This window comes from Camelus ferus, chromosome X (genome assembly GCF_009834535.1).
Source record: "Camelus ferus isolate YT-003-E chromosome X, BCGSAC_Cfer_1.0, whole genome shotgun sequence".
Lineage (NCBI taxonomy): Eukaryota > Metazoa > Chordata > Mammalia > Artiodactyla > Camelidae > Camelus > Camelus ferus.
Window position 1 is genome coordinate 77,387,394 of NC_045732.1, and position 11,671 is coordinate 77,399,064.

General features: G+C 63.8%; 1 protein-coding gene across 4 annotated transcripts; it reads left to right on the plus strand.

Moving 5' to 3' along the window:
• The first annotated feature begins 988 nt into the window (after nucleotides 1-988).
• SLC6A8 (solute carrier family 6 member 8) lies at nucleotides 989-9,133 on the plus strand. Of its 4 annotated transcripts, XM_032475549.1 has the most exons (13): nucleotides 989-1,464; nucleotides 3,065-3,196; nucleotides 4,066-4,315; nucleotides 4,721-4,853; nucleotides 5,457-5,591; nucleotides 5,684-5,787; nucleotides 5,875-5,999; nucleotides 6,578-6,690; nucleotides 6,806-6,943; nucleotides 7,022-7,124; nucleotides 7,224-7,324; nucleotides 7,411-7,581; nucleotides 7,918-9,133. In XM_032475549.1, exons 1-13 carry the CDS (start codon nucleotides 1,203-1,205, stop codon nucleotides 8,056-8,058), a joined length of 1,908 nt encoding a protein of 635 aa, XP_032331440.1. In that variant the 5' UTR covers nucleotides 989-1,202; the 3' UTR covers nucleotides 8,059-9,133. The 4 variants fall into 4 exon arrangements, with proteins under 4 accessions (XP_032331440.1, XP_032331438.1, XP_032331441.1 ...); XM_032475547.1 differs by having other exon boundaries at nucleotides 6,806-7,124; XM_032475550.1 differs by lacking the exon at nucleotides 7,411-7,581.
• Nucleotides 9,134-11,671: the final 2,538 nt, after the last annotated feature.

Sequence of the window (11,671 nt, forward strand, 5' to 3'; positions counted from 1 at the left end):
AGCACACCTGGAAGCAGAACCCACCCCCACCCCCTCGCCCAGCCTTTCCTTTGTCGAAGGCTGGGCCTAGCCCTTCAAGAGGCCAAAGCACCCTGCACTTCCTCTGGTGCAGGGGAGCCAAGAAGCCAGAGAACTTGGTACCCAGTAGTGGCCCAGCCCGCAACTGGGAGGAACTCGGCGGGAGACGGGATAAGCTGGAAAAAAGAGAGAGGGAGGCCAAGGATGTGTCGAAGACAGCCAGGGCAGTGGCTTGCCTACAACCGGGAAGGGCAGGTTAGGAGGGTCGTTGCGGGCCGGCGTCAGGCCCAGGTGAACCGGGGGTCAGGGAGGGCAAGGCTCCTGGGGAGGAGGTGCTGGCCGGCGCCCCAGGTAGCAGCCATCCAGCTTCTCGCTGGAGCGGCGTCTCCTCGGAAGGAGGAGGGCGGGAGGAGGTGGGCGGAGTGACGGGGAGGGCGGGAGGGACGGACGGAGGAGGGGGAGGGGAACCAGCCGGGTCGTGGGGGGTGGGGCGATAGTGACATCATCCCGGAGTCGGTTCTTAAGCGGCAGCCGGTCGGGCCCGGGAGGAGAGGCACGATCGGAGCGCAGTGGTGAGTCGCTGATCCCGCCGCGGCCCCGAGTGCGGCTGGAGCCGCCGCCGCCGGGAAGGACGGGCGAGCGCGCCCAGGCCGCCGTCTCCGTCGCCGCCACCGCAGGAGCCGCGGGCGAGCCGGGCAGCCGCGCAGGCCCGGGCCGGGGCGGGGGGCGCGGGCCGCAGGCCCCTGCTCCGGCCGCCGCTTGCAGACAGTGGGCTCCGGATGCCGCCCGCGCCCCGCTAGGCTGAGCCTCGGGCCGGGCGAGCCGCCGCCGCCGCCGCCGCCGCCGCCGCCGCCGCCGCTGCCGCGGGAGCTGCGGGCAGGAGCCTCGGGAGCCGCCGCCGCCGCCGCCGCCGCCGCCCGGCCGGGCCCCGCCGCCGCCCGCGCGCCCCCGGGCCCCCGACACACATGAGATTCTTCAGGCTCACTTTCAAGTGCTTCGTGGACTGCTTCTGACCGCGCCGCCCTCGCCGTCCCGCACCCCGCCCGCCGCCCGCCCGCCGCCCCGACCCCCGGCCCGGCCGCCCCCGGCCCCCGGCCGGCCCGCGCCTTCGGGGCCCCCCCCCCGTGCCGCCGGCGCCCCCGCTGCCCGCCCGCCCGCCCCCGCGAGGCGCCGCGCCCCCGGCCATGGCGAAGAAGAGCGCCGAGAACGGCATCTACAGCGTGTCCGGCGACGAGAAGAAGGGCCCCCTGATCGCGCCCGGGCCCGACGGGGCCCCGGCCAAGGGCGACGGCCCCGCGGGCCCGGGGGCGCCTGGCGGCCGCCTGGCCGTGCCGCCGCGCGAGACCTGGACGCGCCAGATGGACTTCATCATGTCGTGCGTGGGCTTCGCCGTGGGCCTTGGCAACGTGTGGCGCTTCCCCTACCTGTGCTACAAGAACGGCGGAGGTGAGCGCCTCACTCCTCCGCGCCGGGGCCCCTCCCCCGCCCGCCGCCGGCCCGGCCGGGGCTCCGGGGCAAAGTCCAGGGTGTGGGGAGGCCCCCCGAAACGGCTGGGGGCCGGGGGCCGCCCCTCGCGGGCCGTGGCCGCTCGGTGGCCCTGCCGGGCGGCCTCCACCCCCCTGGCCGGTCATGTGCCTGGCAGTGTGTGGGGGGAGGGCGCCGGCGAGCCGCCTGCTGAAGCCGCAGAGCGGCCCCCCAAGACTCCCGGAGCTGGGCCCCCGAAGTGATTGGCCACTGAGGGGGCCAGGCAAGGCCTCTGCCCCCCAGGGGGCTCCCAGAGGTGAGGAGCCCCGGCTGCCCCCGCCAGTCAGGCACACAAGTGGGACATTGTGTGGGGCCCCCCACGTGTGCACACACGAACACACACACAATGAGCCACTCTGTCCCTCCCTCTGCTTTCCCCCCCCCCTTCCCCTCTCTTCTCTTCCCCTCTCTCCTCTTCCCTCCCCTCCCCTCCCCTCGCCTCCCTCCCCTCTAGCCTGGGCCTGGAACACTGGGTGCCTGAGCCAGGCTCGGGAAGCCTGCAGCCTGGGCTGCCTGGCGCCGCCGCTGGACTCACTGCATGCACACCCCATGCCCGCCTGCCCCAGCCCAGCTTAGCAACAGCGATGGGCACGCGTGTGTCCTGTGACTGCAAAGCAGCACTGGGGTTGGTGGGAAGCCACAGCGACTAGATGACGGGTGGGAAACTGAGGCCCAGAGCGAAGGCCTCTGCCCAAGGTCACAGGCCAGAAGGATGCTGAGACCTGGAGCACAGCAAGCTGCAGCCGAACGCAGCTTCTGAGTAGTGGAGGGTGCTCAGTTGGGGCAGGGATAGGGGGCCTGGAGAGGAGGGAGGAGTGGACAGGGGCGGCTGTTGCCCAGGTCTCCCCACCCCCCAGCTTGCTGTGCCTGCCAGCCTCCTCCAACCTCGTCTCCTGTCCTTGCTTTCTGACACCTGTGTCCACTAACCCACCCACCCCCTTCCCTGGACCTTCGCACTTGCAGGCAAGCGTCTGGGTGCAGGGAAGGCAGGGGCTCCCTTCTCTCGCCCAACCCAGCAGGTCCCCAGGCCTAAGCACCAGCCATACGTGTGTACCTGCAGCACATTCATACCCTCGCAGTCTCCTCTGCTGCCTGGCCAACAGGGAACTGCGACACGATTAATGGCTTGTATCCACAAGTGCGTGTGTCCTCCATGCCCGTTAGTTTGGTCACCCTAGGTGACTGTAGGGGCAGAAGCCTTGTAGGGGACCCCAAGCCCAGGAAACAGGGCTCTGAGGGCCCAGGGGCTGTGCTTGCCTCCCTCAACACTCCAGCCCTCTCCCAAGACGGTTCACCTTGAGCCCCTGAGTCAGTAGCCACCCTTTGCTCTGATTCACCCAGTGGGAAGTTATGATGGGGCTGGGGCGGAGCCTGTAGCTAAGGCTCCACCCGCCTCCCAGGGCTTTGGAACACTGGGCTGGCTGGCCTGGCCTGCGCAGCCTGGCTGGGGACTTTAGGTCAAGTCCCCTCCTGGCTAAGGGGCCACCCTGTGCAAGGCGCCACCCTGAACTTTGTCCTTCAGGTGTGTTCCTTATTCCCTACGTCCTGATCGCCCTGATCGGAGGAATCCCCATTTTCTTCTTGGAGATATCACTGGGCCAGTTCATGAAAGCCGGCAGCATCAATGTCTGGAACATCTGCCCCCTGTTCAAAGGTGAGCAGCCCCAGGTGGGCCCCCTCTTCCTCAGGGACAAGCAGACCACCCAGTGACCTTGAGGCCGAGACTACACTGGAGGGTGGGCTTCTCGCTGGGGAGAATGCCCAGGCCCAGTGGGGCTAGGGACAGGCCCTGCCAAGCACCCTTGGCTTCCTGGGGCTGAATGGAAGGCGCCGGGTGTGGGACTCTGATGGCAGGAGAGGCCAGAAAGCCAGCCTAAGGAGCTTGGGCGGGAGCCATCAAAAGTTCAGGGTCTGAAGGGAAGGACCAATGTCCCCGGTTACCTTAGAGCCCCCTTCTGCGTGTGGGCAACGTTCCCCCATCATCTCTCAAGGCCGGAGGAGGTAGGTCCTATTATTTCCGTCCCCGAGGAGGCTGGAGCACAAAGTGCAGTGACTGGCTGCGGTTGCCCGCCAAGAGGGTGACTGTCTCCCACACTGCTCCAGATCACCAGAAAACCCCCCAGCTGCTGAGTACTGGAAGCCGCTGGAGGGGCTGGGCGGAGGCTTGGCCTCCCTTCAACCCAAGAGAAGGGGACAGGTGTATGAAGCTAGAGAAACAAGAGAACTTGATTTTCAGATGGGGCCAGGATGTGGGGACTCTGCCTTGGGTCCGGGGAGGATGCGGGAGGTGAGGCCTGGGAGGTGGGCAAGGAGCAGGGGCTGATTTTTGGTGGCAGACAGGTTGAGGAGTTAGCCCAGCGCTGGGACACTTGTACAAGGGAGTCTGGTGGGGCTTGGAGAAGTCTCCGGTGCCCGACAGAGAAGATCTGGGATGGAGGGGTGGGGGGAGGACAGCAGATGCAGGGAATGGGATGTGGGGAACTGGGCAGGGAAGAGCCTCCCCGGAAACGCACTCCTCTCCAGGCCTGGGCTACGCCTCCATGGTTATCGTCTTCTACTGCAACACCTACTACATCATGGTGCTGGCCTGGGGCTTCTACTACCTGGTGAAGTCCTTCACCACCACGCTGCCCTGGGCCACGTGTGGCCATACCTGGAACACTCCTGACTGTGTGGAGATCTTCCGCCACGAAGACTGTGCCAATGCCAGCCTGGCCAACCTCACATGTGACCAGCTTGCTGACCGCCGGTCCCCTGTCATCGAGTTCTGGGAGTGAGTCAGGCGCCTCTGGGCCACGCCCGGCCTGTCCCTCTGGCCCCCCACCCACAGCTCAAGTCTGCGGGGGCGGGGGTGGGGGCCCAGCCCCGGGGGGATGAGCCAGGGGGGATGAGCCAGGGATGCGGCGCGGCTGTGCCTGCCGGCCTGGGGGAGCGAGGCTGCCGCTGCCGCGCGTGCCAGGGATGGCGTGGGGCCGGGCCGCCAGGGGCTCGTGGGCTCAGGACACACGTGCTGCAGGGACACCATCCAGGCTGCAGGCTTGGGCCCCGGCCTGGCCCAGGTGCACAGGACGGAGCAGCTGGACTCAAGGGCTGCAGGAGGGGGAGCACCACGCCCGGGCCAGCTCCGCGTCTCTTTGCCCTTGGCTAGCACAGCCCTCATGCGCTCTCCCTCCCCCAGGAACAAAGTCTTGCGGCTCTCTGGGGGGCTGGAGGTGCCAGGGGCCCTCAACTGGGAGGTGACCCTGTGTCTGCTGGCCTGCTGGGTGCTGGTCTACTTCTGTGTCTGGAAGGGGGTCAAGTCAACAGGAAAGGTACAGCAGGCGGGGGGAGGGGATGGCTGGGAGGGGAGGAGAAGGGACCGCAGCATGAGGGGGCAGCATTGCCTTCGGGTGGAGTGTCTCCGCCGGGGACCACTGTTGCAGTGGGAAGTGACTGGACCAGGGCCGGAGCCCAGGGAGGGGGCAGGGGGCAGGGGGCAGGTACTTCCATCCAGGCCACTTGATCCCCGCCCCATGGCCTTCCAAATCCAGGCCCAGCAGCCTTCCCTCTGGAGGCTCTGGAGGCTCTGGCTGGCTCAGTTCTCTGCAGGGGGTGGCCTGGAATCCCTGGGGCCTGCCCCCAGGCTGCCACCCAACTCCCTGCCAGGGGGAGGGCCCTGCCTCTCCCCTCTGCAGCTGACCCACGCTGGCCATGGGGCTGCTGGTGCTCCAGTCACCCCAGCCGAGCACCTAGCTTCCTTTGGAAGGAGCCATGGCTCTGATGGTTAGAAGCGGGGTGCTGCTGGCTGGGCTCCCTCCTTACTTCTGAACATGCCATCCAGTATGGGGGGACCGTGGCCTTCCCGGCAGTCCTGTTCAGGCTGGGGGCATGGGGGCTGGTGCCACAGGACACCTCTGAGCAGCCTGGCCCCCCAGATCGTGTACTTCACGGCTACATTCCCCTATGTGGTCCTCGTTGTGCTGCTGGTGCGTGGAGTGCTGCTGCCTGGTGCCTTGGACGGCATCGTCTACTATCTCAAGCCTGACTGGTCGAAGCTGGCGTCCCCTCAGGTGAGACAGGCGGGCTGGGGTGGGAGCCGGTGGAGGGGGCAGGCCAGCTCAGCAGGGCTCCTCACGCCCACCGTCTCCCGGTCCACTTCCAGGTATGGATCGATGCCGGGACCCAGATTTTCTTTTCTTACGCCATCGGCCTGGGGGCCCTCACGGCCCTGGGGAGCTACAATCGCTTCAACAACAACTGCTACAAGTAGGCCCCGCAGCCCTGCCACCCCTGCCCTGCCCGCCTGGGGGCAGCAGGCGGCCTCACCAGCCCGCATGGCCCCTCTGCCCCCAGGGACGCCATCATCCTTGCGCTCATCAACAGCGGGACCAGCTTCTTCGCTGGCTTTGTGGTCTTCTCCATCCTGGGCTTCATGGCCACAGAGCAGGGCGTGCACATCTCCAAGGTGGCAGAGTCAGGTAAAGACCCCCAAGCCCCAGCCTGGCCTCCGGGGCAGCAGCTGCTGGCCTAACCACAAACACCAACACACATGCAGACATTTTGAGAAATGAGAAAAATTCAAACTCGATTTGTCACATCACTCTGGGCCAGAAGTAAGCCTGGCTGAGCAGCTGCGAGGCCCAGCTGTTCAGCCAACTCAGGGCTGGAGCCTTGGCTGGGTCACATGGAGCCTGGAGCCCCCAACCTTCTGTAGCCAGGGGCCTTGAGGTATGTCCTCATACTTGCCAGAGTGTTGCCAAGGGAAAGGAGGGCCTTCTTGGGGTCAGTGGTAACCTGTGACCACAATAGCTGCTGGAACCCAGGGCCAGAAGGCTGAGCCAGACACCCCACTCTTCTAAGTGGAGGTTGACCAAGGGCCTGTGGGAACCTTCCAACCCCTGGGATGGCACACACAGGGGCTTCAGTGGCCCAGCAATGCCTTCACCCTGGGCTACAGGGTGCCCTGCCATCATCTGGTACCCTGGGGCAGCGTGGAGGTGGGGACAAGATGTGGGTGGGGGCCACAGGTGCCCACACTCTGCCCCTTCCCTCTCAGGGCCTGGCCTGGCCTTCATCGCCTATCCCCGGGCTGTCACGCTGATGCCTGTGGCCCCGCTCTGGGCTGCCCTGTTCTTCTTCATGCTGCTGCTTCTCGGCCTCGACAGCCAGGTTTGCCGGGAGAAGACAGAACAGAGGGGCCCGGGAGGTGGGGAGGTGGAGGGCCGGTGGGGCAGGCGGGCAGGCAGGCAGGCGAAGGGGCACAGCCTGAGCGGCCCGGCCACAGTTTGTAGGTGTGGAAGGCTTCATCACCGGCCTGCTGGACCTCCTGCCGGCCTCCTACTACTTCCGTTTCCAAAGGGAGATCTCCGTGGCCCTCTGCTGTACCCTCTGCTTTGTCATCGACCTCTCCATGGTGACCGATGTGAGTGGGGGTGGGCTGAGGGATGCCCGGGCCCCCTGCTGCCGGCTGCCACCTCTCCTGACCGGGCTCCGTCCACAGGGCGGGATGTATGTCTTCCAGCTGTTTGACTACTACTCAGCCAGTGGCACGACCTTGCTCTGGCAGGCCTTCTGGGAGTGCGTGGTGGTGGCCTGGGTGTATGGTAGGTCTGGGCCGAGGGTCGGGCCGGGGGTGCGTGCGGCGCGGCACGGCACAGGGTGGTGGGTCTCGAGCTCTGGCCCTCCGGCCTCACCCACCCCAGGAGCTGACCGCTTCATGGACGATGTGGCCTGCATGATCGGGTACCGACCTTGCCCCTGGATGAAATGGTGCTGGTCTTTCTTCACCCCGCTGGTGTGCATGGTAAGGGCTGGCTGGGGCAGGCTGGGCAGGGCGAGGGGCACCAAGGGCCTGTGCCACCCGCTGAGCACACAGCTTACTGCTCGCAGGGCATCTTCATCTTCAACGTGGTGTACTACGAGCCGCTGGTCTACAACAACACCTACGTGTACCCGTGGTGGGGCGAGGCCGTGGGCTGGGGCTTCGCGCTCTCCTCCATGCTGTGTGTGCCCCTTCACCTCCTAGGCTGCCTCCTCAGGGCCAAGGGGACCGTGGCTGAGGTCAGTTCCCCAGGCCACCCCTGCCCTCTCCCCCTCCTGCCGGGGCAGGATATGACCTCCAGAGTGCCCGTTCTCCCACTCCCCGGGACCAACCACTGTGCCAGGAGCCTCCGGGCCAGCTCAGAGCGGGGTAGATGGAAGGGAAGTTGGCCTTCCAGGGCCTCAGGTCGTGGCAGGGGGAGGAGAGCCCTGTTTCCCTAGTGCAGGGAGGGGGCCCTGTTTAGTCACTCTGGGAGGCAGTGGTGGGTGGCAGTGGTGGGTGGCGGGAAGAGGAGAGAGGCCTGGGACCAGCAGGTGCCCTTCCCCAGGGACTAAACATGTCCCTCTCTCCTGCAGCGCTGGCAGCACCTGACGCAGCCTGTCTGGGGCCTCCACCACTTGGAGTATAGAGCTCAGGACTCGGATGTCAGGGGCCTGACCACCCTGACCCCAGTGTCTGAGAGCAGCAAGGTGGTGGTGGTGGAGAGCGTCATGTGACAGGCATCCCAGCTCCCATCACCAGCTCACCCTCTTGTAGCCATAGCAGCCCCTGCTTTAGCCCCCCACCCCTCCAGGGGAACTGCCTTTCCCTGACACCCCTGGGGTGGGGGAAGGGGAGGAAGCACCAGAGTGCTTATAACTAAAATAATCTTTTCCATTTTTAATAAAACGCCAAAAATATCACAACCCACCAAAAATAGATGCCTCCCCAACCCCGCCCTTAACCAAGCTGGTGCACAGGCTGCTTCCCAGGCCCTGCTGCCCACCCTCCAGTGCCCGCTAGTCACGTCTCAGCCGACCCTGCTGTGCCCTGCCCGCCTCCAGGCTCTGCCCAACACACCCTTGGGTGGCCCCTCACCCCAGAGGCAACAGTGGCAGCTTGATGAACAGGAGGGCAAGAGGGGGGGGGAGGGGGAGGGATGGGCAGCAGAACCAAGGCGAATATTTCAGCTGGGCTAGACCCCCTCTCCCCATCCCTACTCTAGAAGCTTAAGAGAGCCAGCCAGCAAGGGGACCTCCCGGTTCCTGCGCCAATTGCCACCAATATCAATTGTGTGAGCTTGTGTACGAGTGAACGTGTGCGTGAGCATGTAGGTACATACAGATCTCTCTTAGCAAAGGTGAATACCAGGTGTAAACTGCCTGTGGGCAAATGAGGCTTGTATTTTGCACATTTTATAAAAACTTGAGATTTCTGCTTGTATATTTCTAAAGAGAAAACACCCTGATGTCCTTCTCCTTGCCACTCCCCCATCCCTTTCTGCCCCTTATACCTCTGCCCCAGCCAAGGAGTGTGAATTTATAGATCTAATTTTCATAGGCAAAACAGAAGCTTCAAGTGTGTGAGTCTGTCCTGTGGGTGCGCATGTATAGTCTCTGGCCCCAGCCTGGGGCAGAAAAGTGCACAGCAGGGGCCTCAGTGGGTATCCCCACATCCCCCCTCCGCCCCCAAGTGGGCGGGGTGAGTGAAGGCAGCTCGGGCGGGGATCTGGGGCTGCTCACCTGGCTTGCTCAGGCTTGCCCACGCCCTGGCCCCTGGGCTGGGCGCTACTACCTATGCAGGGATCTGAGGTGGGCCCCAGCCTGGGAGGGATCCTGGGCGTGGCGCCCACCTGCGAGCTTAAGGCTGATGCACCCGCCACGTCTCAAGTCCTCTGTGTAGCAGCTTCACTAAACCCACGTCTGTCACGTCCAATCCCCACACAGCCCAGTGGGCCCAAGAGAGACTGGATCCCCCGCACCAACGTCGGCTGGAGGGGTGGGGCTGGGTGAGGGCGGGGGTCCAGCGGGGACATTCTTACTGTGCTAAAAAGCCACTGCAAACATAGCAATAAAAACATGCCATTTTCCAAAGCCGGCTTCTGTCCCTCTGCTTGTCTTGTGGGGTGGGGGGAAGAGGTGGGCAGGGACTGAGGGTCAGGGGAGGTGCAGGTGGAGGCCTCCCACCTGAAGCTGAGCTGCTTCTGGTCAAGTGTTTGTTCTGAGGGTCTCTGCGCCAGGCTCTGGGGATAGAGCAGGGAAGGCAGCCGGCATAAAGCCTTTTCCCCAGGGAGCTGACACACTTGGGGAGAGGATAACAGTAGGCTAAAGACAGACACGCCGAGATGGGAAGGGGGAAGTCAGGCACCGAGGTTTCTGAAGGTTGCTCGAATGCTGCACTGAACAAGTGCCCTTCCGAGGGGCAGCCCAGGTAGAGCTGGGGAGGAGGCTCCAGCAGAGCCCAGGGAAGGTGGACGTCACTTGGACCAGGGCCCTAGCACTGCAGGTGAGAAGTCTTCAGATCAGGGACAGTGGTGTCATCAGAGTGGAGATGTCTAGTCAGCAGGTGGACAGAGTTTGCAGTTCTGGAAAGTCTAGACTGGGGACAGAATTTTGGAGGGTCTCACCACATAAAGATGGCCCTGAAATCCCTGAGCCCAGATGAGTGAACCAAGGTCGGGGGGGAGGGCGTGGGGCATGGGCCACTGTAGAGGGAGAAGCGGCACCAGCACTGAGCCCTCCTGGGACACTCAGAGCGGGTAGAGAAGAGGGGGTTTGGGAGGGGCCCCAGAATTCCAGGCTGGTCCTGGAACCCGCATGAGGACCCCTAGGCATCAAGGAGGGAGCGATGGGCTCTGTCGGGTGATGCCAATGGTCGAGGGAGAAGAGGCCCGAGACCGCTCGCTGCGTTTGGTGACAAGATCATTGAGACCTGGACAAGAGAGGTTCGGGGTAGGGGGAAGGGCGAAAGAAAGGGGTGGAAGCAACCCCAGTGTCCACCAACAGAGGGATGGAAGAACAAAACAGGATCCATCCACACAATGGAAGTGTTCAGTCTTAAAAGGAATGAAATGCTGACACCTGCTACCACATGGCTGAACCTCAAAGACATTATGCTCAGTGGAAGAAATCAGTCACAGAAAGACACATAACGTGTGACTCCACTTCTGCAAGGTCCCTGGAGTAGTCAAATTCAGAGACAAAAAGCAGCATGGTGAGTGGCAGCGGCTGGGGGTGGGGGGCTGAGGGTGGGACAGGAAGGAAGCTGCATTCTGGGAAGACACTACAGCTCTGACGGTGATGAAGGGGACAGCTGCACAGCAATGTGAATGTCCTCAGTGCCCCTGAACAGTCATCTTAAAACTGGTTAAAATGAAAGTTTGAAATAACATACATTTCAGCACAATTTCAAAGAAGAGATGGGGAAGAAGTGAAGAAAGCGAACCCATTCGGGGCCCCTACTCCACCCATAGGAATGGAAGGGAGGAAGAGCATGACTGGCAGGGGAGCAGGGGCCCGCCCAGCCATCAGGCAGGGGGTGGGGGTCAAGATTTGGGAGCCTGCTGCCCACTCTAGATGCCAGCCTGGGCAGAAGGGAGGCGGTGGCCCTTCAGAGAGAAGTGACAGCTTGCTCCTCTGCAGTCCCTCTGAGATCACTCCCTCTCTTCAGCAAGGCACAGTCCCCTTAGTGAGGAGAGGGCTTTAGACTGCAACCATCCAGCCAGGGGCAGGCTCTGGCTTGTGACACTGCCACCAGCCCACGCTCTGATGGTCACCAAGAACCTGGACAGGGGATGGGTCACTGCAGAGCTGGGGAAGGAGCATCAGCTGAGCAGGCACTGACCCAACACAAGCTGGGTCCTGAGAGCCTGTGCCGGCACAGAGCGGCGCCTCCCAGGCGGGGCTGCAGCCCGGCCCCTGCAGGCCCTGCCCAGCAGACGCCTGGCAGCCCAGTCTTCCAACCCAACCCTTGTTCCTCCTTTAATAAGACTTCTCACCCTACAGTCTGTGCTCCTGCCGCACCCACAACTTCAAGAACCCCGAGGGCTAGCAGCTCCCACATCTGCAGCCTGGCTCTCCTGAGATGAGAAGGCCCCCTCACACGGCGCCCTGCCCCCATCAACTCCTCCATCAATGGTCCCTGCCTCCCCTGCAGCCTGGCCTGTTGTCACTCTCAGGCCCCTGCCACTCCCCACCCAGACTCACATCAACTCCTTCACATCTCCACTCCAACTGCAGCCAGGCCTTCCTTGGCTCAGGTCCTCGGTACCTCTTGCCAAATGGCCTCCAAGCCACCTGCCACAAGGCCACCAAAGACTCAGAAAACTTCAACATCACAGAAAAGGGAAAT

What these genes read in the sequence shown, in the direction of transcription:
- SLC6A8 (XM_032475547.1), top strand. Translation starts at nt 1,203, where the DNA reads ATGGCGAAGAAGAGCGCCGAGAACGGCATCTACAGCGTGTCCGGCGAC. An exon ending in CATCTGCCCCCTGTTCAAAG is followed by an intron (nt 3,197 to 4,065) that starts GTGAGCAGCCCC and finishes ACTCCTCTCCAG; the next exon opens with GCCTGGGCTACGCCTCCATG. An exon ending in CCTGTCATCGAGTTCTGGGA is followed by an intron (nt 4,316 to 4,720) that starts GTGAGTCAGGCG and finishes TCCCTCCCCCAG; the next exon opens with GAACAAAGTCTTGCGGCTCT.